Source organism: Peromyscus eremicus, chromosome 8a, assembly GCF_949786415.1.
Source record: "Peromyscus eremicus chromosome 8a, PerEre_H2_v1, whole genome shotgun sequence".
Lineage (NCBI taxonomy): Eukaryota > Metazoa > Chordata > Mammalia > Rodentia > Cricetidae > Peromyscus > Peromyscus eremicus.
This window is the reverse complement of record NC_081423.1, coordinates 98,205,483-98,233,410: the sequence shown is the minus strand read 5'-3', so window position 1 is coordinate 98,233,410 and position 27,928 is coordinate 98,205,483. Positions and strand designations below refer to the sequence as shown.

The window sequence follows — 27,928 nt, the reverse complement described above, 5'->3', positions numbered from 1 at the left end:
CAGAGATCCAGACGTATCTCTGTCTCCCGAGTGCTAGGATTAAGGGTGTGTGCCACCACTGCCTGACCTCTGTGGCTAACTCTGTGGCTGGCTCTGTCCTCTGATCTTCAGGCAAGTTTTATTGGAGCACAACAAAATATTACCCCAAGCAGGCGCCCACTGGCCTGGCCCTCCTCCATTGCAGCTCCTGCCTGTGAAGTCTAGGGATCTCTTCCAGCCTTGGAGCCCCACTCCACTGCCTTGTCAAAGACAACACAGGGACAATGGTCAGGCTCTTCAGCCCTCCCACACGAGGGGTATGTTTCCTGCTCCATCCCTTAAGGAGGCATGATTCCTATCGAGATGTCCCCTACACTTGGGGGATCTGATTTCAAACCACTTTGCTCAGAGAACTCAATGTGTAGCTGTAAGCACACATTTCAAAATGTTAGTTACTCTTATTTATTCTTGGTGTGTGTGCGTGTGCCACCACCAGTTTGTCGAGATCAGAGGACAGTTTACAGGAGTTGGTTCTCTCCTTCCACCGTGTGGATTCTGGGGACCAAACTCAGGTCCTCTGGCTTGGGAGAAGGTGCCCTTTACCCACTGAGCCATCTTGCTGGCCATAAACACAAGTTCAAAGTGCACCTGACAAGTCAGTGCACACCTGTAATCCCAGCGATCTCAAATCTGAGGCAGGAGGATCTCTAGTTTGGGGGCAGTCTGAGCTACATATCTTTTGTCATCAAAGAAACACAAAACAAAACAAAATGCACCTTAAAAAAAAAAAAGAATAAAATCTAGTCCAGGAGTGGTGGTGCATGCCTTTAATTTCACCACTCAGGAGGCAGAGACCGGCAGATCTCAGTGAGTTTGAGGCCAGCCTGGTCTACAAAGTGAGTTCCAGGACAGCCAGGGCTGTTATACAGAGAAACCCTGTCTCAAACAAAACAAAACAAGGATAAAATCTAGGAAGTTGTGTTTTGGGAAACAAAAGTCCAAGGAAGGCTCTTCCTGCTAATGTTAGATGTATAACTCAGTTCTCAAGCTGTGTTAGTCTGTCGGTTTTCTTGCTGGTGCTTGTCCCGAGAGCAAAAGCAAATCCCAGGAAAAGGTCCAAATACCTCTGGGGCCTTAATTCATGCTATAGGTAACATTTTGAATCACAGGTGATCATGAATTACTGAGGAAAATGGTACTGGAGCAATTGGATTTCCACCAGGGAGAAAATTCAGATAGTTCAATGATGTAAGCATTGGAAAGAAAATACTAGAAACCAGGTATGGTGGCTCATCTGCAATCCTAGCACTGGGAGGTAGAGGCAAGAGGAGCAGGAATTCAAGGTCATTCTTGGCTACACAGTAAGTTGGAGTTTCAACCTGGACTACATGAGGTTCTGCATTTTAAAAATCTCACAAATATGGATAAATAAAATTAAGGGCTGGAGCGATGGCTCAGTGGCTAAGAGCACTTGTGCAATCCTGAAAACCAGAGTTGGGATCCCAGCAGCCACATAACAAGCGGGCATCATTGCTACACCTATAATCCCAGCTTCAGGGAGGAACAGAGGCAGAGGGTCACTGGAACTTTCTGGCTTCCAGTCTAGTCAAGAAAATGCAAATCCCCGATCTAGGGTAAGACCCTGCTTCCAAGGGATGGGCCAAGTTGAAGGTACATTACACACCTTAGTCCCAGCACAGGGAGAGGTTGTAGACCTCTGTGAGTTTGAAGCCAGCCTGATCTACAGAGTAGTTTTAGGCCAGCCAGGATTACATAGTGAGAGCCTGTCTCACACAAACATCAAAGGGATGCTCTCTCAAGCCTCCGAGGAGACTGTACCCATCCACCCACACACACGGAAATACACTCACACAAATAAATAAATCTTAAACATCTAACACTCTAGCAGAGAAAAATACCACCAACAAAGAACAGCCACATAGAAGGAAAAAGTTTTCCTGTAAGTAGTGACTAACATCTTTAATATCTAAAGAATTCTGAACACCAACAAGAAAATATGAATAGCATTATAGAAAAGGGACAAAGAACATTATTTCACAGAAAAATATGAATAATAAACAAGATGGTCAGACTTGCTTTTAAATGAAGAAAAACACACAACATATAATTTACCTTCAGGCTTTTTTATTTTTATTTTTTTTGTTTTTCGAGACAGGGTTTCTCTGTAGTTTTGGTGCCTGTCCTGGATCTTGCTCTGTAGATCAGGTTGGCCTCGAACTCACAGAGATCTGCCTGGCTCTGCCTCCCAAGTGCGAGTGCTAGGATTGAAGGCATGTGCCACCGCTGCCTGGCTACAAGCTTTTTAAAATGTGTGTGTGTGTGTGTGTGTGTGTGTGTGTGTGTGTGTGTGTGTGTGTTAGGCCAGCCTGGTCTACTTAATGAGTTCCAGGTCCACCAGAGCTACAGAACAAGACTCTATCTCTTATTATTTAAATATATATGCATTTTCATTTTTGCTACAGGGTCAGGTAACATTTAATTTGGAGAAACTGCACAGTTGATTCCCCGGGGAGCACAAAGCCTAGAATTAGGAAGTTAAAGAACACACCACAGCGGGAGGAGCTCCTACTCCTTTCTCTCTTCTTCCAGGCCATCCTCCTCCAGGAAGAGATTCTCTGTGAGTGGCCAGTAGGGCACTGGGCTATGATTGGCATCTTTGCATAGCTTGCTTTGGATTGAATATGATTGGAGATTTACAAGTTTTACTGAATTAATGTTTACTTGTCAATACATGCCAGGCATTGGAATGAGAGCAATTCAACCTCTTTTCTGATTCTGTCCACTTTTCAGTGGTTACAGTTATCATAAACATAACCTGCTTTTCATAATGGACTTCCTTGAAAGTCAGGTTGGCAATGTTGCAGGCTAGCGATCAAACTCCTGAGCTATGTAGCCGGAGCAGCGGCTCCCGCCTCAGCTGCCCCCTCCTGGAGCCAGCTGTGTTGACTCAGGACAGCCGACAGAGCCAGAGCTTCCTCCACCTCAGGAGGGAGACAACAGCTGGTCCTGACTCCTAGTGTGCTGTCAGGATTACAAGAGATAATGCAAGGATGGTGCTTGTAAGACGGATGTGCAAACAGCGGGCTCTCAGGGCTTGGCAGTTAGCTGCCAAATTGCACTGAGACATCCAGGACATTTGAAAAACATGCGGAAAGGCCCATGCAGCCTTCTTGTGGGGCTTAAGTTAGGTCCAAAGTGAGCATTTATTTAATTTGAGGTAGGGACTCATATCCCAGGCTATGTTGACAAGGGTGACCTTGAACTTCATGGATGTGTGTGTGTGTGTGTGTGTGTGTGTGTGTGTGTGTGTGTGTACACTGGTTCTCACTGGTATCCGGGGCTCACTGATTACACTGCCCTGGCCCATGGCCAGCCAGGGAGCCCTAGGCACCCACCTGTCTCCATCTCCCCAGCATGGGATTTTAAGGCCTTATACCACCATGGCCAGCTTTTAATGTGGGTACTGGGGATGAAACTCAGGTCTTCACACTTTGAGTGACAAGCACTTTCCCAACTGGACTGAGGCAACTCCCCAGTCCTGACCTTGAACTTCTGAGCCTCTTGCCTCCACCTTTCAAGCTCTAGGTTTAGAGGCAGTGCTAGGGATCAAACTCTGGGCTTCCTGCATACTCCAAAAGCACTCCACAACCGAGCTACGTCTCCAGTTTCTTTATGCACACAAAAGAAAGCTGATGATATTGTATAAAGTCTGGAACATTTATTAGTTGACAAATACAAAAGGTTCCTTTCTGAGACCCATGGGGCAATGTCATCAGTATTTTCCCATAGGTTATGTTCAGGGGTTCAGAGAGTAAGCACTACTCCAGTAAGCTACTCCTCCCATGGCCCACTAGCCCTCCCATTCTCTTTCTCTGTTCCTAAATATATTATCTCCTCACCCACCACACACACACACACACACACACACACACACACACCGTTCTCAGACTGCCTAAGGATCATCTTACTGAAATTGTCCTGGGCATTCTCACTCAGGTCCTCACACACACAGGTCCTCACACACACAGGTCCTCACACACACAGGTCCTCACACACACAGGTCCTCACACACACAGGTCCTCACACACACAGGTCCTCACACACACAGGTCCTCACACACACAGGTCCTCACACACACAGGTCCTCACACACACAGGTCCTCACACACACAGGTCCTCACACAGGAACTAACTGCCTTTTGATTTCTCTCACTGCAACAAGGCTGTACCTCCTGGGTAGTTCATCACCTTCACAGTGGTGACTGAGGAGGCCTAAAATTGTCCTCCTGTCCCAGCAGAAGACATGCCCTTGCCAGAGTGGTGGACCGTTCCCTTTGTTTTTTTTTGTTAGGGAGATTCGCACTTCAGAACCTTCTCAGCCTTTGCACATGCCTAATTGATTATTTTCCCAGACGTGGATGCGTGACTCACAGACACCAACAAAAAATGTCACGCACACACCACTAACAGGGCCAAAGAAAGGGCAGCCGGGAAGGGAGGGATAACAGTAGGTTTTGCAAGAACTGGTTAGGATCCAGCTCCACAAGGGCCTTGATCCGCTGACTTCTCCTTCCCCAGGGCCCCAGAAGTTGAGGTTGGAAGAGCCAAAGACCAGCAGCTCTGGAGAGGAGAGCATTCGCTCTGCAGGCACACAGACCTGCTCAGTCACAAAACAAGAACCAAAGGGCAGATCCCAAAGCTCCTGGTTCACCAGGGGAGCCAATGGTTGGCAGGTGTCTACTGTGAGCTACTCCGTGTGGAATCCAGTCTCAGAGACATGATCCTTAACAAGTGATCTGGGGAAACAAATCCGTCACCTCATCCAAACTTTTATCACAAATCAGGGGCTGGCAAGCTGGAAAGGTGGCTCAGCAGTTAAGATCACATAGTGCTCTCCTAGGAGGCCCGGGTTCAGTTCCCAGCACCCACATGATAGCTCACAACTGTCTGTAACTCCAGTTCCAGGGGGATCAGACACCCTCTTCTGGCCTTCCAGGGTACCAGGCACACAAGTGACTGTACATGTAGGCAAAACACAATAAAAAAAAAGAATACGTAAATAAGCCATGGGCTAGTGAGACAGCTCTGCATGTTAAGGCACTTGCCACCAAGACTGACACCTGAATTCAATCCCTCTGGGACCTACAGGTGAGGAGAGGAACTGACTCCAACTTGTATACCCACTCCATAGCACGTGCACGATCACTCACACATAAACACAAAAACAAATGTCTTAAACTTTTTTTTTTTTTAATCAGGTGAGCTGGGTGTGGTGGTGCACACCTTTAATCCTTGATGTCCTCCTCTCCACTCGATAGGCAGAGGTCAGCCTGGTCTACATAGCAGTCAAAACTACAGAGAAACTGTCTCAAATAAATAAATCAGGTGTATTTTTTGTTTGCTTGCTTTTTGGTTTGGGGACAGTCTGACTGTAGCCTAGGCTTGCCTGAAATTTACTACGTAACTCAACCTGGCTTCGAATTCGTGAATGACCTCCTGCCTCAGTCTCCCAGTGTTGGGAGCCAGCACTTCCAGCAAGAGTCTGTCTTTCAAAGAAGCCAGCAGAGCACCTTCAGCCTTCAGGGGAACGTTCTAAACCCCAGGAGAGACGCACTTCCAGCCACACTCAAGATGGCTTCAGCCCGCAGCCCATTCTCCAGTTGCGACAGGTATATACTTCCGCCTGCCACTCCCAACATGGCGCCACCAGAGCGTCCGGGGGCGGGACCGAGGGCGGAAGTGGGTGTGACAGGGACGGAAGCCGAGCGGGCCTCTGAGCGAAGTCAGCGGGCAGTGGGAGCCTCGCTGTCCGCTGCGATGATTCCCCCGCAGGAGGCTTCCGCCCGGCGGCGGGAAATCGAGGACAAACTGAAGAAGGTGAGGCAGGGTAGAAAGTGAAGGAAGGGTGCCAGGGCATCGACTGCGGGGGTGGAAGGAGAAGTGAGGTTGAGGGTAGGCCGTGGGGTCGGGCGGCGGTGGTCCCCATTCTCCACCGGCTGGGGGTGATGATCTCCTCTCCACTCCGCGCAGGAGGAGGAGACGCTGTCCTTCATCCGAGACAGCCTGGAGAAGAGCGACCAGCTCACTAAGAACATGGTGAGTAGCCCTTCAGCTGGAAGGCCGCAGACAGGCCCCGGGACCCAGAGCAGGGGCTTGTGACGGACGGGTCCGGCGACTGAGTCCAGCGTGGGTAGCAACGGTGGTAACGTGTGGGCTTCTCTAGCGGTGATGGGCACTTCCGCTCCCTAGTCTCCTCACCGCAGATACCGCTGGTCTGGACTTGTTGCTGTCTGTCCTTCTGCAAACATTTAGTGATACTCCGTAGATGGGCTGGTACTGGCCCCGTGTCATTGTCAAGTCAAGTATGGATGCTCGCCTGGAAGGTTGGTTCAGTGAGATTACCGAGACAGCGAAGTCCCAAAGGGTTTTCGTGATAGAACCGTCTCAGAGAGCTGATGGATCTTAGATTTAGCCCTTGTCCCACAGCTTATTTATGTGGTTCTTGGCGGGCAAGACTTGAGTTTTGGTTAATTCGTTTGCTGAAACAGGCAACGACAGCCTCCCAGTGTGTCTGTGAAGGGGTCTGTGAACCGATGCATGTTGCACACTGGTATATGATTGGTGCTTTAAAAGTGCTTTTATTTATTTTTTTCTCCCCGAGACGGGTTTCTCTGTGCAGCCCTGTCCTGGAACTCGATTTGTAAACCAGACTGCCCTTGAACTCAGAGATCTGCCTGCCTCTGCCAACCCAGTACTGGGATTAATGGCATGTGCCACCACCACTTGGCTTGCTTCTTTATTCTTAGAGGAAACTGGAACACAAATTGAGTAAATACAAACTTGCATTTGTGTTTAGTCACACAATAATAAAATTGTATACTTCTTAAATGAGATTCACCCTTAGGGAAAGCGGGTGCCCCCTCCTCCTTTGGTTTTTCGAGACAGGGTTTCTCTGTGTAGCTTTGGCCCCTTTCCTGGAACTCACTGTGTAGACCAGGCTGGCCTCGGAACTCACAGAGATCCATCTGCCTCTGCCTCCCGAGAGCTGGGAATAAAGGTGTGTGATACCACCACCAGGCAGGGAAAGCGGTTTTTAAAGTAATAGCCATGTATTTGAGACTTCTCTTCGTGAAGCTACTTTCTGTTAAGTCTAGGAAAACTTCAGAGAGAATAGAAATTGAGACTGGGCTTTAAAGGGTAGACAAGAATGCCTTCAGAGGCCAGAAGAGGGCGTGGGACCCTCTGGAACTGGAGTTGAAGGCAGTTAAGTTGTGAGCAGTGATGTGGGTTCTGGGACCAGAACTCGAGTCGTCTGCAGGAACAGCCAATGCTCTCAACCGCTGAGCCATCTCTCCAGCTCCCTGGGGGTGGTTATCTTAGGAAGAATTAGTTTGATGTTTTTCTTGCCTTAAGACAAGAACCACCTGCTCTTCCAGAGGACCCAGGTTCTATTTCCAGCACCCAAATGTCAGCTTACAACTGGCTGTAACTCATGCAGGGAAAAAAAAAAAAAAAAAGAAATCAATGTACGTAAAAATAAATAAATTTTTTAAAAAATGAAATTTCAACAGTTTATCTTGAATCACACTCGCTGTACCGAACTAGGGACACAGTAGCAGCAAACAAGTCAGCTGTGTTCCTTCCTAGATGTAGCTTACTGTCTAGAAAGCCAAGAAAAGATAGATGCCAGGATAGCCCTGAGACCTGCGAGCCAGAGGCTGTCCTCCTGCAGGTGTCTATCCTGTCATCCTTTGAGAGCCGTCTCATGAAGCTGGAGAACTCCATCATCCCTGTACACAAGCAGACGGAAAATCTGCAGAGGCTGCAGGAGAATGTCGAAAAGACGTTATCCTGTCTGGACCATGTCATCAGCTATTACCATGTGGCCAGTGACACTGAGAAGGTCATCAGAGAAGGGTGAGATGCATGCCGAGGGCCACATAACTACTGTCTCCTGGACCAGTGGCTCTAGGCCCTAGAAGGGGGATAAAGCATGTCTGAGCCTAGAGTCTCTCATAGGATATTCCTTCTCTTCCCCTCCGGCATACCATGCTCTTTAGTCCATCTGTGTGACCCCACCCTTCAAGGCTGACCCAGCGTTTTTTCCTTCCCAGCCCCACAGGTAGGCTGGAAGAATACCTGGGAAGCATGGCCAAAATCCAGAAGGCTGTGGAATATTTTCAGGACAATAGCCCAGACAGTCCAGAGCTCAACAAAGTGGTAAGGAATCAGTGGGCTAGTGTGAGACATATGGGACATCAATCCCTAGTCTCATGAGGGACACATGACTAGTTTAAAGAAGTATGTTGAAGCCAGGTGTGGTGACTCATGCCTAGAACTTGTGAAACCTATCTCAAAATATTAAGAAAGTATATGAAAGAATAAGATATGCCAGGCGGTGGTAGCACATGCCTTTAATCCCAGCACTTGGGAGGCAGAGGCAGGCGGATCTCTGTGAGTTCGAGGCCAGCCTGGTCTACAGAGTGAGATCCAGGACAGCCAGGGCTACATAGAGAAATCCTGTCTTTTTTTTTTTTTTTTTATAGAACTTTCTTTTTTTAAGATTTATTTATTTTGTATTTTGTATGCAGTGTTCTGCCTGTGTGTCTGCCTGCAGGCCAGAAGAGGGCACCAGATCTCATTATTGATGGTTGTGAGCCACCATGTGGTTGCTGGGAATTGAACTCAGGACCTCTGGAAGAGCAGCCAGTGCCCTTAACCGCTGAGCCATCTCTCCAGTCCGAGAAATCCTGTCTTTAAAAAAAAAAAAGATGATACATAGTATTCAAAATGTAGGCATTAGGTTCTGTGCCTCGGGAATTACAGATATAACTTCTTACCATACTTTTATAGTTTAGTTAAATTTCAAATGTAAGTTTAACATTTGATTTTCATATATCCATTGGTGGTTTCTTCACTATGGTAAAAAACTCATCCTATACCTAGCATGGTGCCTCATACCTGTAATTCTAGCACTCAGGAGGTTGAGGCAGGAGGATTGCTGTAAGTCCAGATTGGGCTGCATAGTGAATTCCAGGCTAGCCGAAGCTCCATGGTAAAACCCTGTCTCAAAGCCATAAAGCAAAATGAACAAATAAATCACATAAAATTGACCATTTCCGCCAGGCGTGATGACAAATACCTGTATTCTTGGCACTAGAGAGACAGAGGCAGGAGGATTACTGTAAATGTGAAGCCATCAGGGGCTCAAAAACCCAAACCAAAACATTAGTGTTGCCGTTGTCACTCTTTGTAAGTACTCAGTAAAACATTTCTACACATCCCGGGAAACAGTCACTGTTTCCCACAAGGATTCTTCAAGGTCAAAGTACTTCTAGAAAACAGCTGTTCATTCTAATGTCTACCCCAGATACGGCGACTCTGCTAAATTCCTACAACAGTGCCCTTCCCTCCAGCATCTGATTAACTTCTCTTCTACTTCCTGTTTATGGATTCGACAATTCTAGAACCCTGAGTCTATGTGCTCTTATTGCATCGTATTTGTGTGTTTAAATTTTTAGGTCATTAGATCATCATAAAAATGGGGAATGCTGGGAGTGAGGGTTCTCTGCTGTATGTGGGGGAAGATGTTGTACACAGGGCAAAGGTCAGGGCAGAGGCCATATCTTGTAGTGCAAATTCTAATTGGTCTTAATAATGAAAACCCAGAGTCAGATATCAGGGTGAAAACTGAAAGATCAGAGAAGCAGAGCAGCCAGCCATAGAAAGACTTCTTACCTCTAGGAATCCTCAGACTGAAAGGGGGCAAGCTCCTGTCTCCACCCCGGCTTATCACTTCCTCTCTCTGTCCAGCCATATCACTTCCTGTTTCCTCCTCACAAATGCTGGGATTAAAGGTGTGCGCCACCACTGCCTGGCCTCTATGGCTAACTGGTGGCTGGCTCTGCCCTCTGATCTCCAGATAGGCTTTATTTGTTAGAGCACAAACAAAATATCACCACATTTCAGAGTATCTCCACAGTATCTAGAGAAGTAAGGGGTACTTGGGGAGGGCCACCCTGCACCCTCATCCTGTCACTGGTTCCCCTTTTGGAGGTTGAGGGTGCTAAGTATCAGATCCATTCCACATGCTAGGCAAGCACTACTAGCACAGAGCCCAGCCCTGTCTACCACAGAGCCCCAGCCTTGTCTAGCACAGAGCCCAGCCTTGTCTACTACAGAGCCCCAGCCCCAGCCCCAGAAGGCCTTTGCTTAGGAGCAGACTTACCCCCTTCCCTTCTGTCATGGCCTATGTCAGAAATGAGGGTATTTATGTGATACTGTTATGTGGTAACTAGCCGGTGGTCTTGGCTTTACTTTCTTACACTATATAGAGAGCTGCCTGGCTCGGTCTCTCAAGTGCTGGAGTTAAAGGTGTATGGCACCACATCTGTCTCAGACCTATCTCTTCATGTAGGTGCTAGGAATAGAATTTAGGTTTTCATGCCTACAGAGCAAACAAATTACCAGCTGGCCTGTCTTCCTAGGCCTTGGCTTCTTTGTTTTATCGTAGTGTGTTTTTGTTGATCTTTTTTCTTTTTCAAGACAGAGTTTCTTGAGGGCACCAGATCTCATTATAGATGGTTGTGAGCCACCATGTGGTTGCTGGGAATTGAACTCAGGACCTTTGGAAGAACAAGCAGTGCTCTTAACCTCTGAGCCATCTCTCCAGCCCCCAAGACAGAATTTCTTTGTGTAGTCCTGGCTGTTCTAGAGCTCACAGAGATCTGCCTGCTTCTGCCTCCCTGAGTGCTGGGATTAAAGGTGTGTGCCACCACTGCCCAGCTTAGTGTAATATTTTTAAGGTTCATCGATTTGCAGCATACTGTATCAATTCAGTATTTCATACCTTTTTATTGCTAAATGATATAGATATACAACATTAAGAAATGTGTTTATGGGCGGTGGTGGCACACGCCTTTAATCTCAGCACTTGGGAGGCAGAGGCAGGCAGATCTCTGTGAGTTCGAGGCTAGCCTGGTCTACAGAGTGAGTTCCAGGAAAGGCACCAAAAGTACACAGAGAAACCGTGCTTCAAAAAACCAAAAAAGAAAAGAAAAGAAATGTGTTTATTCATTTCATTTGTGCGATGGTGTATGTGGAAGCCAAAGGACAATTCACAGGAGGTTCCTTTCTCCTTCCAAACTCAGCAGCAGATGCCAAACCCACTGAACCATCTTGGCCGATCTGATGGCCCACACTTGTTTAGCCATTTCTACTTGATGGCCACTAGAGCTGTCTTCACTTCCTGTCCATTGTGAATGAGGCTGTGTTGACCTTTGGGTCTGTATTTTAGTGTGGACATTTGTTTTGAAGTCTCTTCTGTGTTTTCGATACATGATTTGTAAATATTTTCTCAGTCATTATTTTGACTTTCTTATTGATAACCCTTGACACTAATTTGAGATAATCCAACTGTCTTAGGGTTTCTGTTGCTGTGATGAAACATCATGACCAAAACATGGGGAGGAAAGGGTTTATTGGGCTTACACTTCCACATTGTGGTTCATCATTGAAGGAAGTCAGGACAGGAACTCCAGCAGGGCAGGAACCTGGAGACAGGAGATGATGCAGAGGTCGTGGAGGGTGCTGCTCACTGGCTTGCTCCTCATGGCTTGCTCAGACTGCTTTCTTATAGAACTCAGGACTACCAGCCCAGGGATAGCATCACCCACAATGGGCTGGGCCCTCCCCCATCAATCACTAATTAAGAAAATGCCCTATTGCCTACAGCCTGATCTATGGAAGCATTTTCTCAGTTGAGGCTCCCTCCTCTCATATGATGCTAGTTTGTGTCAAGTTGACATAAAACTATCCAGCACATCAATACCTGCTTTTTTCTTTTGCAAATTCCTTTCTAACTAGAAGACAAATTAACAGTGAAAATGAGAAAATAATAAATTAATGCTTGTTAAGCAGAGTTTTACTTGTCAACATCAAGTATTTTTTGTTTATTTTAGACAGGGCCTCACTGTATTGTCTTGGCTGGTCTCAAACTCACAGAGATCCCCCCGCCTCTGCTTGAGTGCTGGGATCAAAGGTGTGCCACCACAACCGGGGCAACCATCAGTTCTGAGACACAGAAGGAAAGGAAATGGCCGAGCTAGGCTTCCCAGTGTTTCTTCTGTGGGTTGAGGAGTGGCTGGGGCTCACAGAGGCCCGAGGGCGGGGAGGGCAGGGGCTGCAGAACAGAGCTCAGCACCAGCAGCCGGCTTCCTTCCCTTGTCCTGGCAGAAGCTACTGTTTGAGAGAGGGAAGGAGTCGCTGGAGTCTGAGTTCCGCAGTCTGATGACCCGGCACAGCAAGGTCGTCTCCCCTGTGCTCATCCTGGACCTGATCAGTGGGGATGATGAACTGGAGGTCCAGGAAGAAGGGACCCTGGAGCACCTGCCTGAAAGTGTACTCCAGGATGTGGTCCGCATCTCCCGCTGGCTGGTGGAGTACGGCCGGAACCAAGGTGAGGGGGCTCCCTCTGCCAGAAGGACGGCAGCTTTCCCACCACCTCCCCAACCTTTTCTCTCTTTTTTGTGACAGGGTCTCACTATAAAGCTCTGGTTGTCCTGGAACTCACTCTGTAGACCAGACTAGCCACAAACTCACAGAGATCCTCCTGCCTCTGCCTCCCAAGTGTTGGGGTTATGGGTGTGCACTAACATACCCAGCCATTGCTCACATCTTTTGACAAAGTCTGAATATTGCCTTTGTTTTTGTTTTTTGGTTCTTTTTAGATTTATTTCCCTTTTATTTACATGTATGTTGTGTGTCTATGTGAGTATATGTCACATGCATGCACCTGCCCATAGAGACCAGATGAGAGTCGTCTCCATGGAACTAGAGTTATAGGTGTTAGTGAGCCACCTGGCGTGGGTACTGGGAACTGAACTCAGGTTCTCTGAAAGCAACCTGTACCTATACCTACACCTCGCACCCTCCCCTAACGTAGAACAGCAACAACAACAACAAAACCACATGGTACCAACACAAGTTGACAGGGAAGGTGGTATAGCTCTGTAGAAGAGTACTTGCCTGGCATACTGGAATTCCTGGCTTTGAACCCCAGCCTCATAATTATTCTGTTGGAGGATAGTTTTTCCCTTTGAGACTTTGCCTGATTTGAGATGAGGCCACATGAGTGGTTAGAAGCCAGAGCAGGTGCTAGGAAGAGATTAACCCGTAGCATCGTGGACTCTGCTGCTTCCCGGTACAGAATGACACAGGTGTAGGGGCCCTGGGGCACACTTCTGTTCCTGTCTCTCTCCAGACTTCATGAATGTCTACTACCAGATTCGCTCCAGCCAGCTGGACCGCTCCATCAAAGGCCTAAAGGAGCATTTTCGCAAAAGCAGTTCTTCCTCTGGGGTTCCCTACTCCCCTGCCATCCCCAACAAGAGGAAAGACACACCTACCAAGAAGCCCGTCAAGCGGCCAGGTGAGCCCACTCTGACTATTTAAATAACCTACCAAGGGATCCCTGGAGTCTGGGTTGTCTTTGTCCACTCTGGGGTGAGCAATATCAGCCTTCTGATATCAGCATTATAGCCCATGTCTATGGTCACCTGACTCCTAGGGACACCGGATAGAACAAATATCCCCTACTCAAAAGGCCCTATGATTCTTATACCCAGCAGCTGGGTGATTTCCATAAGGTTTGGGGGATGGGAGGTGCAGGGCCACTGGTGTGCTTAATTGTCTCTGAGGCAGGCTGGCAGAGGCCATAGGTCAGAGTGAATTACTAGGTCTCCTTCCCTTTGCTATGTGATCCTGTTGGGTGAGGAGAGGCAGGCACCCCAGCCTTCCAGAAAGCCAGATCAATGTAAACTGCTCCATAGCTGAAAAGTGGGCATGGTGTAGAGGTAGGTGTGGACAGTGAGACTCCAGCCCACTATACGTTCCTCCTGACCTCACGTTTGTATAGCCTGTGCTCCAGGCTGACTGTCTCTGTCAGCCTGGCAGTCCCCTACCTCAAGAGAGGCTGACCTCAGCCCCAGGAGAGAGAGGATGTTGGCTACTGCTGTAGTCCCGGGAGAGAAAGCCAGTGGGCTGGAGTGAGGTGCCCACCCTGGGCTTCCAGCTGCAGCGCAGGCCTGGCTAAGGAACGTGCTTTCCTAACAGTAGGCCTTGAGTAGAGCTCATACCCTCATTTCCCAGTCCTAACCCACCCAAGCCCTTCAGAGAGCAACTACATCACCTGCTTCTTCAGCCTTTGCTGAGGTTTGGAGACATGGCCAGGGGAGACTGCCTTCAGGGCTTGGTGGCCTCTGCAGGAATTGCATTGTCTTCCACCCTTCCTTCAGTGAGTGTCCTGGCTGCCCCAGTAGAGAACTTGCTACTAACAGTGACTCTACTGGCCCACGCTGCTGGGCTACAGCTGCCTGCATGGCCGGCCAGCCCACCTCTGTGCCCTCCTGATATGGGGAGGAGCTGTGTTCATGAGGTTATCAGGGCCTCAGCTGTTCTGTGCTCGCTTCTTCCTGGTTCTTTGACGAGCCCACTGGAGGCTCCAGAACCCTGTTTGCCCTGCCCCAGTATCCACTGGCCTTGCAGGATGAAGGATATAACCTCAGGGCTCTCCATGAACTTAATCTGTCCTTGTCATGGAGATGCAAAGGTCTGTGAGGTCCCTGTGGTTCTGTAGGGCTTTGGGAGTTGGCAGGAGTGAGTGGATTTAAGACTGAGATAAAGATGATGGAGTCAGGTCCTCTGGACGTCTGTCCCCACTCTGAGGACAGAAGAGCTGATGGCCTCATTGGTGATGAGGCACCAACCTCAGCATCTGCCCTTATAATTGGACTCGGTTGCTGCCAGGTCAGCATCCCCATTTCCTCGCAGCCAGTGTGCTGGTTAGGTCCCTGTTGAGCCCACAGTCCATCTGCTCCTGGGTAGGTAGTGGGGCGGGAATCTGATTCACTCATTACTAGGGCGCTCGCTCACTGAGGAGGGAAGCAGATGTGAGCTGGCCTGCCAAGAAGAGTTACCAGTAGCTAATTTCAGTGTGGTACAAACAGAGATGAGCCAGCTGAACCCCGCCCCGCCTGCCCAGGCTGGTGGGTGCTGTGAGGACAGCCGCCTTGCTGGGCTCAGGTGTGGTGGAGGGAGTCTCAGGAAGGCGGCACAGTTAAGCTCCTGGATGACTCATTATCCTGGCACATTTTGCTACCTAGGAGCAGTACCTGCTGGCTGACATGCTGCCTATGTCCCCACATTGTGGGTTCCAAAATGTCTTACTCCCAGGAGCTGGCAGCCCTGAAAGCCGGGCTGCCACCTTGCATCGTTCTCACTTGTGATACTAACTGTTCTTTTTCCCCCATGGCAAGAGCATGTCACCTTTACCATGGCTCGCCTTGCAGGTGGTGGTTCCTGTTGGCCCCTCCCAAGCTTTTCAGTCCATTACCATTGCTGTGTTGGCTGAGTGCCTCTGGGGCGTGGGGGCCTCTGCCTCTGGGTGTTGGAACCTCCATCTCTGTTGCAGCTCCCCAGGAAGCTTAGACCTGTTTTCCCAACCCCAATCCCCTCAGGGCTGCCTGCCCTGGACCGCTATTTGGCTTCTGTCCCAACACTGAGCATGCTCAGGGAACTCAGCCTGGAGTTTAGGCTGGTTTCCAGGAAACCCCCAGGTCGCCCTGTCCTGCCCTTGAGTGTGAGAGCTTTGCCACCAAGCCTTAACCCACTCCATTAAAACGCCACTCAGTAGAAGGTTTGACTTTTCCTGATGGATCTTTATGACCTTATTTTTGTCTTTTCTGTCCCTCTTAAAGTGAAGTCAACTACAGAACTGAGGGTCAGTGCAGAGCCCAGGGCTGAGTTTGGCCACATTCTCCTCTCTCCATCCTTAAGGGTATCTGGTGGCCCTGGCAGGACCTACTGGCAGAGGTGTTGAGGGGCATGCTCGCTGTTGGGGCGGGTGCGGGCTGGGCAGGTGGAGGGCTGCTGCTGTTTTCTCTCACTCATTTCCTAGGTCTTCCTCTCTCCTCTCTGTGGCTCTGGTGACAGGGACGATCCGTAAGGCTCAGAACCTTCTGAAACAGTATTCCCAGCATGGTCTAGATGGGAAAAAGGGGGGCTCTAACCTCATTCCTCTGGAAGGTAATCACCCTGTGTCCCTTTTCCATCACCCTCTTCCTCTGCGAGTCCACTCACTCCTTAGGCGGGGCAGAGCCTCTCCCAGGAGGGCCTTGGGACAAATCCTGAGGGGGTGGGTGGGGGTGGCAAACCCTTGATACTCCTCAGGTTTCAGCAGGCCCGAGGACAAGTTTCGTGACCCTGGCCTGGTCCTGCCTGGCTCTGCTCTTCCTAAGGTCCATCCTCCCTGTCTCTGTCCTGTGTCCTGTGTAAACTCAGAGAAAATTGTCTCGGGGCAGCCCTTTCACGCCCGCATCAGCAGGGCAGGACCAAGTTGGTCAACACCTCCCAGCTACTCCTCTCTGTAGAAAGGGAACTTCTTGCATCTAAGGGGACAGGCTGCCTGGAGGACATGGCCTTTCTCTGCTGTCAGGGGAGGATAGCCAGGTCAGCTGTATTGGTGGACCCACCTCCTCCAAAAGAGTCACCCTGGGATGCAAAGGAGGCCTGTCCTCATTCACTCAGCAGTGACAGCTCTCATGAGTCTCCCTGGAGCCATGCACCTTCTCTTGGCCTCCCTGGGTTGGAAAAACAAACAAACAAACAAAAAAAGCACTCCCTGAGAGTCAGGCTTGAAACGGCTGTTCCCAGCAGGGTTTGAGGCAGGGGAGGGGCTCAGAGTCATCCTCAGTGCTCCCTCCCTGTGCCCCATTTCATGCTCCGCTCCTGGAGATCAAGGGCTTCCTCCCCACACCCCAAGGGGCAGCTGCCTGGCCCCTGGATAAACGCTGCTTGTGTTTGTGCGGCTGACATCTTGCTAGGTCACGAGCATGATTTCCGAGTTAAGCACCTGTCCGAGGCCCGGAACGACAAGCACGGGCCACTGGCCGGTGAGTACCGTAGCCCAGCCCAGGGCAGCCGCTGACGCTGCCTGAGAAGCAGTCCCCCGGATGACCTGCTCTGCTCTAAAGATGGGCCTGGCCTGTGGCCCGGCTCCCACTCCAGTCTCCTTTGGGCCCTAGGTCTCCTTGCCTCTTGTGAGATGGGAGTGCATGCTTGGCTCTCGGGGCCTGGCCAGAGGAGGAGCTGCAGCTTGAGCTTGGAAGGCAGGCAGGAGGGCAGGTGGCTCCTCTGAGGTCATGAGCCTGGGTGTCTCACTTCTTGGAGCCATCCATAACATATAAAACCAGACTGCTCTGTCCTGGGGCCACTGCCCATCCTCCAATAGTGGGGTGCTGTCTGCTCCTGGGGCAGCTCAACAAGAAGCCCTCCCTCTCTGCGGCTCACTTATCTCTTCTTGGATTGTTTAGCTCTCCTCTACACACACACACACACACACACACACACACACACACACACACGCGCGCACACGCACACGCACACACGCACACACACACACACACACACACACATGCACACGCACACACACACACACACAGCAGCCAGCCTCAGAGGCCATAGCCCACTACTCCCTTACACTTTTTAGGGTCTGGTAAGATTGGTAATGACCTTCATAAGAACCATCTCCCAGATTAAGGACCACAGTGACTCCCCTCCTTAAAGTAGACACTGCCACCTGCCCATCCCACACTGTCCTCTTCCAAGCACAATTCAGGATCCTCAGACCTAGGAGTTTTCCTTCCTTCCAGCTTTCTCCCACCACCTCTAGTGTTTGACTGGAGCCATAAACACTGCCCGTGCTGAGTGGAAAGCGATGCCAGGACAGTATTTGGACTTGGCATCATCTCCCAGGCCTGCCAGAGCAGTAGTCTGCCTCTGTCTACTCACTGCTGGTCTGGGCTCAGCCCAGGAGCTCGAGAGACTCAGACCCCAGTGGAGTGCGTGGTCCTCCCAGACCGGCCACTCAGGGCACTGCTGTCCCTCTAGGGAGAGATGACATGCTGGATGTGGAGACGGATGCCTACATCCACTGTGTCAGCGCCTTTGTCAAGCTGGCCCAGAGTGAATACCAGCTACTGATGGACATCATCCCCGAGCACCATCAGAAGAGAACCTTCGACTCCTTGATTCAGGTCTTAACCTGCTCACCCTGCAGCTCTGAGCACTGACCCATGTAACTTACTTCAGAATCAAGAGGGTGGGGCAGACCTCTTGCCCGCGACTCTGTTTGGTGTAGTCATGACCCCCTCCCCCATCCTTCACAGCATGTTGGCTCTCCTTCACACCCACAAGGTGCCCCGACTGTCTCTAGGAACCAACTCTGCTCTGCCCCTGCATGAGCAGGGTCCTTATCCTTCTTCCAGGATGCACTGGATGGGCTGATGCTTGAAGGGGAGAACATCGTGTCTGCTGCCAGGAAAGCCATCATCCGCCATGACTTCTCCACAGTGCTCACAGTCTTCCCCATCCTGAGGCACCTCAAGCAGACCAAGCCTGAGTTTGACCAGGTGCTCCAGGTATGTGGGCTGGGAGGCCCTAAGGGCCTTTCTCACTCGGCTTCCCTGTACTCGTTCTGGGAAACTCTTCCAATGTCTCCTACCTCTCTTCTGAGGTGGCTCCTGAGAGGCATTGGACAAGGTAGGGTGCTCACAAGGTAATGGAAGAGCTGTAGCTAATCTTGAACTGGAGAATGCAGCCTCTGGAGTGAGGGTGGAGAAGGAGTTAGGCCTACAGCTTCCTGGAGAGGGCAGTGAGCTGGACTCTGATGAATATGTCAGCCATGTCCTTCCTCAGGGCACAGCTGCCAGCACCAAGAACAAGCTGCCTGGCCTCATCACCTCCATGGAGACCATTGGAGCCAAAGCACTTGAAGACTTCGCTGACAACATTAAGGTGCCCGCAGCCCTTTCCCTTTCCTCAGGCCTGGCTTGCTCACTGAGCTCTGGGGACTCCTAAGAGAGCAGCCCTTCAAGAGAGTCAGGCTTGCTCTGTAGAAAAGCCCCTGTGCTGCTGGTTTCCGGAGAGACCCTCTGGCCTTCTCTGTGTCTTCCCTGGCACTGAAGCCCTCTGAGGCTGACATCCTTGTCTTGCTCAGCTTCTGAGGCTGAAGGAATGCCTAACACCCATGTACCAGGAGGTGGCGCCATAGGCAGGCTGACTAGGGCTCAGGATGAGCCAGGGGCTACTTGTGGGAGCCCTTTCTGGGACTCAGAGGGTGTTCTTTTTTTCCCTTCCCACAGAATGACCCAGACAAAGAATACAACATGCCCAAGGATGGCACCGTTCATGAGCTCACAAGCAACGTAGGTGCCACTCAAGCACTGCTGGAGGGGGGCGAAGAGACTCGGGCTCAGGCTCTGGGGGTCCAGCAGTGGGAACCCAGCCTGCCCAGAGCTCCTGGCCTTCATGAGCAGTCATTGGTGGTGAAGGGTTAGCTTCTGCAGCACACAGGGCCTCTCGGGCAGCCAGAGTGCAAAGATAACACTTGAAATTTCCAGTTGCTCTTGGCACTGTGAAGACTTGCCCTCCTGGTTGGAAAGGGTGTGTGTGGGAAGCCATTACCTTGGGCCTACCCTGACCCTCTTGGGTCTGTTCTCTCCACCAGGCCATCCTTTTCCTACAGCAGCTTCTGGACTTCCAGGAAACAGCGGGTGCCATGCTGGCCTCCCAAGGTACACAACACCCGAGCTGGGCTTGCCTGTGCCCTGCTGCCCCCTCTTGCCTGGGGACATAGAGTTAGGCCCCTAGGAGGCACTAACTTGCTCTGGGTGAGGGCAGGGTGTGGTGAAGTGTCTTCTGCAGCCCATGGAGTGGGATTAAGGCATAGCCTTTGGGGGACCCTCAGCCCCATGGACGTCTCGAGAATGAGCATAAGGAGGGCTGGGTTTGTTGACGTTCTTATGAACCCCAACCCTTGCTTGCTCTTTTGGCTGTCAGTACTCTGGGGGGCACTGCAGGTCTCAGGTGCCCGTCCTGCCCCGCCACACTGCCGTACTTCTCCACTCCCTCCTGTATCGTCTGCCTGTTCTGTTGCTCCATCTCCTTGCTGCCCCTTGATGGGACCGGAGCTTGGGAGGCTGGCATGTAAGGAAAAGTGCTCATCTAGGTCAACCTAAGAACGGAGGTCCTGCACCCTCCATTTGCTTTTATTTTGGGGGCAAGAAGCCAAGCAGCTGCCAGTTCCCTTGAGCTGCACTTTCCAGGGTGTTTTCTGGCCTTGAGTTAATTTGTCTTGGTGTGTGCTGCTGTCTGTGTCTGGTGTCCTGGGGGAGGTCTGCTTGGCTCGGGGTGGCACCGCCATTTCTAACCTGGTTTTTGCACTTTGCATCTTTCTCCTCCTCTGTTCCCCTCCCCCCTCTGTGTGCACTGCCTGTCACTCCGTAGTTCTTGGGGACACATACAATATTCCTTTAGACCCCCGAGGTAAGCAGTGTGCCCCCCCCAGCCCCATCCTCCCCTCCAAAGGCCGGTGGGTGAGGTTCCCAGGGGACCAGTTCTCAGGACTCACTGAGGGCAGGCCAGAGGGGCATGAGTTCTTCAAGGGTGCCCTTATCTCTCCCTCTTCCCTTCACAGCTACCTCTGTCTCTAGGCCTAACCAGGCAGCACCCTAACGGGTCCAGCACCCTAAGAACACCCCCTGGCTAGCCTAGCCTTTCCCCTTGGCCTTCCGTTCTGTATTATCTGGTCTCTGTGCTGGGGGGGGGATCGGGGGATTGTGAGAAGGTGGAAAGACTGGGTGACCCTGTCCAGATACCCTTGCTGTTGGCAAATAAGTAAAAAGGATCTAATAGATACTGCCCATCTTAGGTTGGGGACCAGGCTGAGAAGGTTGGGAAGGTGTTGGTGACCCACACCTCTCCTACCTGCCTGCCTGCTCTCATGGGCTGGTTCCTTAACCCATTACTGTGGAAGACAGCCCTGGGACCCAGAAAGAATCCACTGTGCTTCCTACAGCTCAGCAGGTGCCCATCTCTGCTTAGGCTCTTCCTGCAGTCCTGCCTGCCCACAAAGCCCAGGGCCTCTCCAACAATCCCTCCTCTCCCCTGGGGTGTGGGAAGGGCCATCAAGGGTCTTGGCCATTGCCACCACAGTAACAGCACATTTCCTCTCAGAAACCAGCTCTTCGGCCACCAGCTACAGCTCCGAGTTCAGCAAGCGCCTGCTGAGCACCTATATCTGTGAGTTTCACTGGCAGAACCCACTCCGTCTTCCTCATCTCTTGCCTCGGTGCTGTCCATCTATTCTTGGGTCCCTGTCCTGGCCTTGGAGTAGTAACCTACATCCTAGTTCAGAACCCAAGGGTTGAGAAGAGCTTCAGAGGCCTGGGAGTCAGAAGAACAAGGAACAGTTGTCAGACCCTAGTGGTTGGATCATTTGGATCAGACACTTGTGGTTAAGTGGCCCCATCTTTCTGTATAGGCAAAGTCTTGGGTAACCTGCAACTGAACTTACTGAGCAAGTCCAAGGTGTATGAGGATCCAGCATTAAGCGCTATCTTCCTACATAACAATTACAACTACATCCTCAAGTCCCTGGAGAAGTAAGTGGCCCTGCATCGGCTGGGCAGCCATGCCAACCTCTGCCTTCCAGGGCTGGATGCACCATCTATAGCCTCCTAGCCCTGTGTGTTTTAGTCTCCTCGGTCAGCACCCAAGGGATGCTTCTGCTTTCAAGCTTAGGAAGGTTCCGAAAAAGAAGCCTCCTTCCCAGTGTTGCTGCCAAGGCCAGTGACTTCTGGGACCCAGGAGTTTCTTTTCTCTTTCTCTTCCACCTTCACCCAGGTCTGAGCTGATCCAGCTGGTGGCTGTGACCCAGAAGACTGCTGAGCGTTCCTACCGGGAGCACATCGAGCAGCAGATCCAGACCTATCAGCGGAGGTAAGCAGCCACCAGCCCTCTTGCTGTCCTTGCCTGAACCCATCACCCTTTCTGCTCAACCCCCTCATAGCATGAGGCCAGCAGCTACTGACTGATGTCACAGGTAACCCACCGTTTGCTTTCCTCTCGGGGTTTGTTTTTAGTGCTGGGGCTCAAGGCCAGGACCTCGCACAGGTTCAGTATAGGACCTACCACTAAGGCAAGCCCCTAGTATTTTTTTTTCTCTTCTTGTTTTTTAAATCTAATTCATGGGTGAAGAGAGAAGCTCTCCCCTCCTCCCTTTGCTAGCTGCTCCCCAGGAACCACATAGCCTCTTCAGAGTGATCTGCCAAGTGTCATGGCTAAGAATAGTTGAAAAGTGAACTGTCAGAGAGAGAGATGAACAATGTTTAGCCCTAGCGAACAGCGGGGTTGTGAGAGCTCTTGAACTTGGAAAGGTTCTGGCTACTTCTCTGGTCCTCTGGTTTCCTTGGCCTGTTTCTTTCTGAGTGTCTCCCACTTCCTTCCTGTTTATCTGTTCTCTGCTCCTTCTTTTCCCATCTGTTTCTCTATCTTAATTTGCCACAATATTGATGTGAACTGTGGTCGGCAGCATTTGTTCAGTTTATTGAGTGCCTTCTGCTTCCTGTTCCTAATTGTCAAAGCGAGCAGCTTAAACATTTTCTGTTCCCAAGGAGAGCATCTCTGTTGTTTTGCTTACTCCTGACCCAGATAATTCCTACTGCCCCACCTTCAGTAGATTGAGAGACTTGAAAACAAGCCAGCTGACTTTAGGGAAGAAGCAACTCTCTGAAGCTGTCCCTCTCTGTCTTCTCTCCCTGCTCCCTGGCAGCTGGTTAAAGGTGACCGATTATATCGCAGAGAAGAATCTACCAGTGTTCCAGCCTGGAGTCAAGGTAAGTCCAAGACCTGTGCCAGGAAGGATTGGGGAGGAGATGTGATACTTGTATCTTAGGAAGAGTGGACAAGCGTCTCTCTGGAGGTGTGAGGTGGAGATGTGTGAGGCCATGAGTGCAGCAGGAGAGGGTGGGGGCAGGAGAGGACAGCGTTGTCCTGCTCTGAGCCTGCCTTCCTCTGCTGCCTTCCTCTGCTCTCTGGACCCCCAGCTCCGGGACAAGGAGCGGCAGATGATTAAGGAACGTTTCAAGGTGAGTCGAGGCCCTCCCTTCCACTGATTTCGGCTGCCACTGTGGCGGCATAGACACAAAGCTTTTGTCTCTTGATCCCTCCTTCCTGCCTGTTTGGTGGTCAGGGATTCAATGATGGTCTTGAAGAGCTGTGCAAGATTCAGAAGGCCTGGGCCATTCCAGACACAGAGCAGAGGGACAAGATTCGACAGGCTCAGAAAAACATTGTCAAGGAGACCTATGGGGCCTTTCTGCACAGGTGAGCCCATCCCCCCCAGGCCCTCTGCTGTCTGCTTTCCAGGTGACCTATATGCTCTCTTCCTCGGGGGGGGGGGGGGGGGGGGGGGACACAAAGTTACGACGGATTAGAACGGCACGTGTGGTGCTCTGGGCTTTGGGACTTAACTCAGGGCACCCCGCCATCTTAGCACCCGGGCAGAATGTTAAGGATGCTGACACTTAGGCTGAGGGTGGTGATGCCCTCCCCCTTGACCTCTTACCATGGTGCCTGGTCAGGTATGGCAGCGTGCCCTTCACCAAGAACCCTGAGAAGTACATCAAGTACCGTGTGGAACAGGTGGGCGACATGATCGATCGCCTTTTCGACACCTCTGCCTAACCCTGCCATGTTCTGCCTGGTTCCACCACACTCACACGTTGTTGGACTGGTAAACCAGCGTTAACATACCTCCAGGCCAGGTGAGTCTGAAGTCCTTTGCAACAGAGACCTTTGTGCCCCACCCAGGAGCCCTGACCTGGTGTTGGCATCTCCCCTGCGGCCCCCATCTCCTGTCAAACCAGCACTCACCCAGAATGTGGCCCCTTTCACACTTGGGTTTCACAAGGAAGCGTACCCAGCAGGGGCCACATGATGGCTTCTGAGGCAGAAGACAAGGATGACAGAGACTGGTGCCCCCAGCTGCCATGTGGATACCAAGAATGGGACGGCAGACTCCACCCTGGCCTACTTCCATCCTCTTCAGCCCACAGATGTGAGCAGGCTCAAAACAGGCCAAACGGCAGCCAGCAGACCTAGGGGAAAGGCTGTCAGTGTCGACCTACTCTCTTGGATTTAGTTCATTGTCCACAGTTCTGTGCTCTGGGATGTCCCACCACCTGGGATTCCCTGGTGACAAGAGGCAGGAGAGCTCTGTCTCTGGTCTCTTTGGATCTGGCACACTGCAAGAAGTGTTTGGAGGAGTTCTGACCCACCCTGTGGGGCCAGCCGCTCAGTCATCTGTTCCCTGGTCCCCAGCTTCAGTACTCATGGCCCAGGCCATGCAGCAGTGGTTGCAGGGGCTTTAGGCTGAATGCATGGGGGACAGGGAACTAGTGGACAGAGGCGAGCAATTCAGGAGCAGCGTGGGAGATCAGGAGGGTAAAGTTGGGCTGTACTACTTAGGATGGTAGTGAACAGCCATGGTCAAGAAGGGCAGGCCTCAACGGTGCATTTGAGTGATGGCTTGTTTTGCTTTTATACACAGAGAGGGGAGCTCAGGATGCATGAGCCTCCTGTTAGAGAATGGAGCTGACGTTTCTCTAGAGACACTGTTCTAGCTCTCACCTGGCTATAGGAACTATGCTGCACCCTTAAATCTGTATTCTAGGCCCCACCCTATTACAGACCAGCCTGTCCACCATGAGGGGTCTGTCAGTGTGCAGCTGATCCCTCTGCTCTGTTAAGTCTACTCCAGCGCCTCATTCCTCGTGACCTCACACTCTCAGATGGGCCTAGCCCTTGCCTACCTCCCACACTAGTCCTGGGCTCTTCTGAAGGTCACTCTTTTCCACTCTGGGCACGGGGTTGGGGCTGCTCTTGTCTCCAAGGTGTATCTCGATGCAGCCTTGGTGCAGAGGAAGAGCAGCAGCAGGTGAAGAAGTAAACTGCCAATGAAGGGACAGAGGCTGGCCCTGAACTGTTGAGTCTTGGTGACTAGGTGGGGCTGGGGGGCGGGGGGCGTCATACTGAGCAGTGGATTGCAGGAAGGGGAACTGGGAGAACTGGGCAGAGCCTGTCCTTGGAGGAGTGGAAGGCAAGGTAGCTAGCTGAGCAGCAGTGTTACTTCGTAGGTCATGCGCTCAGTGGTTCCAGCGCAACAGCCCCTCACACGTACCAGCTGACAGCAGTGTCTCCCTGGAAACCAGCCTGGCCAGGGTCGACTTGAGCCCTGTGTTCCTCAGGTTCAGCTTGGAAGGAAAAAGTGGCATTTCCTGGGATATGGAGGGAGCAGGCAGAAAGGAGACTGCCATGCCTCTGGGTATATACCATCCCTCTCCCCTCCACCAGGCTCTACCAGCCTCTTCCCAGGTAGAAGTGTCAGCTGGAGCAGGGCATGGGATGCTGGCGTGGGACCTGAGCTTTCAAGTCACCAACTGCATGTTCTCTCTTGACACAATCTCATCCTGCACATGGGTGTGGAACACCAGCCCCACCACTGAAAGGGATAGGATGCCAAGTGTGAACTAGGGAGAGACTGAAGCTGCGGGCTTCTGAGGGCGATGGGAGGGGAGCTAATCCACAGGTTTTCACAGCCTCTGGAAGCACATCAGATGACCTCCAGTTAAAGAAGAGCCTTAGATTCAGAGATGAATTTTCCTTGTGGCAATAAATGCACTTGGCAGCACCTCATGCAGGGAAGTGATTGCAGATTCATCTTTGTCCACCATTTCACATCAGAAACATTAGGGCCCATGGGGCAGCAACCATGGTTTTTCCTGGGCACGCTTTGCCAGTGTGACATCTGGTGACTTCGTGCATATGTATTGGGTGGCTGCCCCTTCCGTTGCCTTTGGAGATGAGCCTCTAAGTCTGGCACACCTGGCCCAGACACTAGCCTGGCCCTGGCTGTGGAGAGCAGTTGTTCTGGGGGAGAGAAGAGTGAAGGGACAGGAAGCAGCTCTTGTGGAACAGCTCTGATAACTGGGGCTGTGACACTGCAGCGGGATTGGGAACTGGAGAGGGACTGATTTGGTGGGAGGTGTGGACTCTGTGCTGCTCTGTGCTCCATTCAGCTGCCCTATGGCTGGGATGGGGATGGGGATGTGTGTGTGCACACTGGTCTGATAGGTCACAGAGCCCTGTCCAGGCTAGACTGGAGACCAGCCTCTCTAACACCCCACCCGGTCTCACACCCCAGGCCCTGTGAGCACCAGTGCTGCTGAAAGGGTCGAAACTGAGGCTACGGTCACTGCGGTCCCTGAGGAAATGGAGGAGCTCAAAGTCACAATTGATCTCCATGGTTAGGGCCAAGTTAACTACACATGACCATCCTGGTCCACTCAGGCTTATGTGTCTTGGACCTTCCAGTCCACTCGTAGCCTCCAGGGAGAAGCACCATGGCCAGAGCCCAGCCCGTTCTTGTGCTGGGCCAGGGGAGACCTCTCCCCCAGTTTTGCCAGCCCCACCAGGGCTCTGCTAGAGAGATTCTTTGCACATGCAACTGTGGTAGCCACCAGAAGGAAAATGTTCCCTGAGAGGCATCTGGAGATGGAAGGGGGAGGAGGGGCACTTATGTGGTACCTACCTGAAATCCCTACCACACACTTCCTGGAATGTGAGTCTGGGTGTCCAGAGGGAATTCCAGGGCAGTGTGACTGCATGCTGGGAATGCACATTAACATTCCAGGTTAGACGAGCAGCCAGGACTAGGGACACAAGGAGTCCAGTGAAGCCTCGTTCTCCACATATGTGTCCTTAAACTCAGTATATTGATGAAAGCTAATGTTTGGAATGTGTTCCCACCTCTACCTCCCCCAGGTGGGAGCTCACCAGCCTTAGCATCAGCACTGTGCTGGGGAGGAGAACATCACATTGGGTTGGCCACTGGGACAGGCAGCAGGAAGCCCAAACACTAGCCAAGGCTGAATTCTGTTCCCTTTCCAGTTTGGCACTAGGCCCTGTGCCTTGCTGCATCATCAGGGCACTCACCGAATTAAACACATTGGACACAAACACCTGCATGCTTATTAGCAGTGGCGCACTCCCATTTTTCAGAATCTGGATGGCCTCCTGAAATCCCAGGTGTTGAAGGATAGCCAGGTTGATGGATGAGGTCAGGTTTATCTCAGGACCCGAGTCCTAACACTTAAAACCTTGAGCCCTCTACCTACCAACTGCTGATTCCTGGGAACTGGTCTTCTGGACCAAGAGCTGGTTGATGCTGAGCTGGAGAAAGGCTAGATGGAGCTGGATCCACAGAGCCATCATCAGACTGGGCAGAGCAGCGGGGTCTAAACTACAACCTTCATTCAGCTCATCCTGTGAGGACTGAGCCACTGGAAGGAGGCAGCTGCTCTGTGCAGGGCTCGGCCTTGGACTAAGCATACTTCTCCTGTCCAGTTCCACAAACACCCAAAGAAAGCTCAGAGACCCGCCACTGCACCTGCCTGGGTGTCCTTTCCTGATCCATTTCCAGCACCTGGAACACACTGCCCTATGAGGCAAGCCTAGGATCTTTTATTTGTTTATGTATGAGTGTTCTGTTCATATGCCGCATGCCAGAAAAGGGCATTAGAAACCATTGTAGATGGTTGTGAGCCACTATGTGGTTGCTGGAAATTGAACTCAGGACCTCTGGAAGAGGAGCTCTTAACCACTGAGCCATCTCTCCAGCTCCACTGTGTCTCTTCTACAAGCCCTAATTAGGGCTCGCTGTGCCCTTTGGTGGTGCTTTTGGCCAAAGTCAGCCCACTCCACGATGTGTGTTGGAGACATCTTTGTCCTTGCTGCTCCTTAAATGCTTAATGTAAAGTGCCTTGGCTCAAGAACTCAGGGACAGATAGAGACCAGTGACTGAAACCCTGGGCATCCCTGTCCTGCCGAATTAGCTTGCCCCAACCCAAAGTACTTAGGATCAATCACTGTAGTTTATGTGGAATGTAACCTGTTGGAAGGTGACTTTTTGACCCCCAAGCAAAAATGAAAATGCTAGGTACTCGATCCTGCCCAGTTGTAGGCAGCAAAGT

At 51.3% G+C, this 27,928-nt stretch overlaps 2 protein-coding genes across 8 annotated transcripts; one reads left to right on the top strand and one right to left on the bottom strand.

Moving 5' to 3' along the window:
- The first annotated feature begins 5,764 nt into the window (after nt 1-5,764).
- Nucleotides 5,765-25,438, top strand: Exoc7 (exocyst complex component 7). 7 transcript variants are annotated; one of them, XR_009380790.1, is made up of 22 exons: nt 5,765-5,876; nt 6,030-6,095; nt 7,732-7,916; nt 8,114-8,219; nt 12,234-12,456; nt 13,261-13,428; nt 15,990-16,082; nt 16,880-16,948; nt 17,946-18,091; nt 18,323-18,475; nt 18,753-18,851; nt 19,199-19,261; nt 19,564-19,630; nt 20,343-20,381; nt 21,072-21,137; nt 21,379-21,499; nt 21,741-21,836; nt 22,669-22,732; nt 22,943-22,984; nt 23,089-23,222; nt 23,480-23,662; nt 25,251-25,438. XR_009380790.1 is itself a non-coding variant. In XM_059272156.1 (21 exons), the coding sequence occupies exons 1-21, from the start codon at nt 5,817-5,819 to the stop codon at nt 23,580-23,582; spliced, it is 2,163 nt and encodes a 720-aa protein (XP_059128139.1). In that variant the 5' UTR covers nt 5,765-5,816; the 3' UTR covers nt 23,583-24,564. The 7 variants fall into 7 exon arrangements, 6 of the variants coding, with proteins under 6 accessions (XP_059128139.1, XP_059128142.1, XP_059128141.1 ...); XM_059272156.1 differs by lacking the exon at nt 25,251-25,438 and having other exon boundaries at nt 23,480-24,564; XM_059272159.1 differs by lacking the exons at nt 16,880-16,948; nt 25,251-25,438 and having other exon boundaries at nt 23,480-24,564.
- On the bottom strand, nt 25,281-27,170 carry Zacn (zinc activated ion channel). Its single transcript, XM_059270752.1, is given in 8 exon segments — nt 25,281-25,357; nt 25,360-25,398; nt 26,114-26,221; nt 26,224-26,282; nt 26,506-26,608; nt 26,733-26,754; nt 26,892-27,026; nt 27,078-27,170. Coding segments are annotated over 8 exon segments (636 nt in total).
- Nucleotides 27,171-27,928: the final 758 nt, after the last annotated feature.

What these genes read in the sequence shown, in the direction of transcription:
- Exoc7 (XM_059272156.1), top strand. Translation starts at nt 5,817, where the DNA reads ATGATTCCCCCGCAGGAGGCTTCCGCCCGGCGGCGGGAAATCGAGGAC. An exon ending in TTCATGAGCTCACAAGCAAC is followed by an intron (nt 19,262 to 19,563) that starts GTAGGTGCCACT and finishes TCTCTCCACCAG; the next exon opens with GCCATCCTTTTCCTACAGCA. An exon ending in ATCCAGACCTATCAGCGGAG is followed by an intron (nt 21,837 to 22,668) that starts GTAAGCAGCCAC and finishes GCTCCCTGGCAG; the next exon opens with CTGGTTAAAGGTGACCGATT.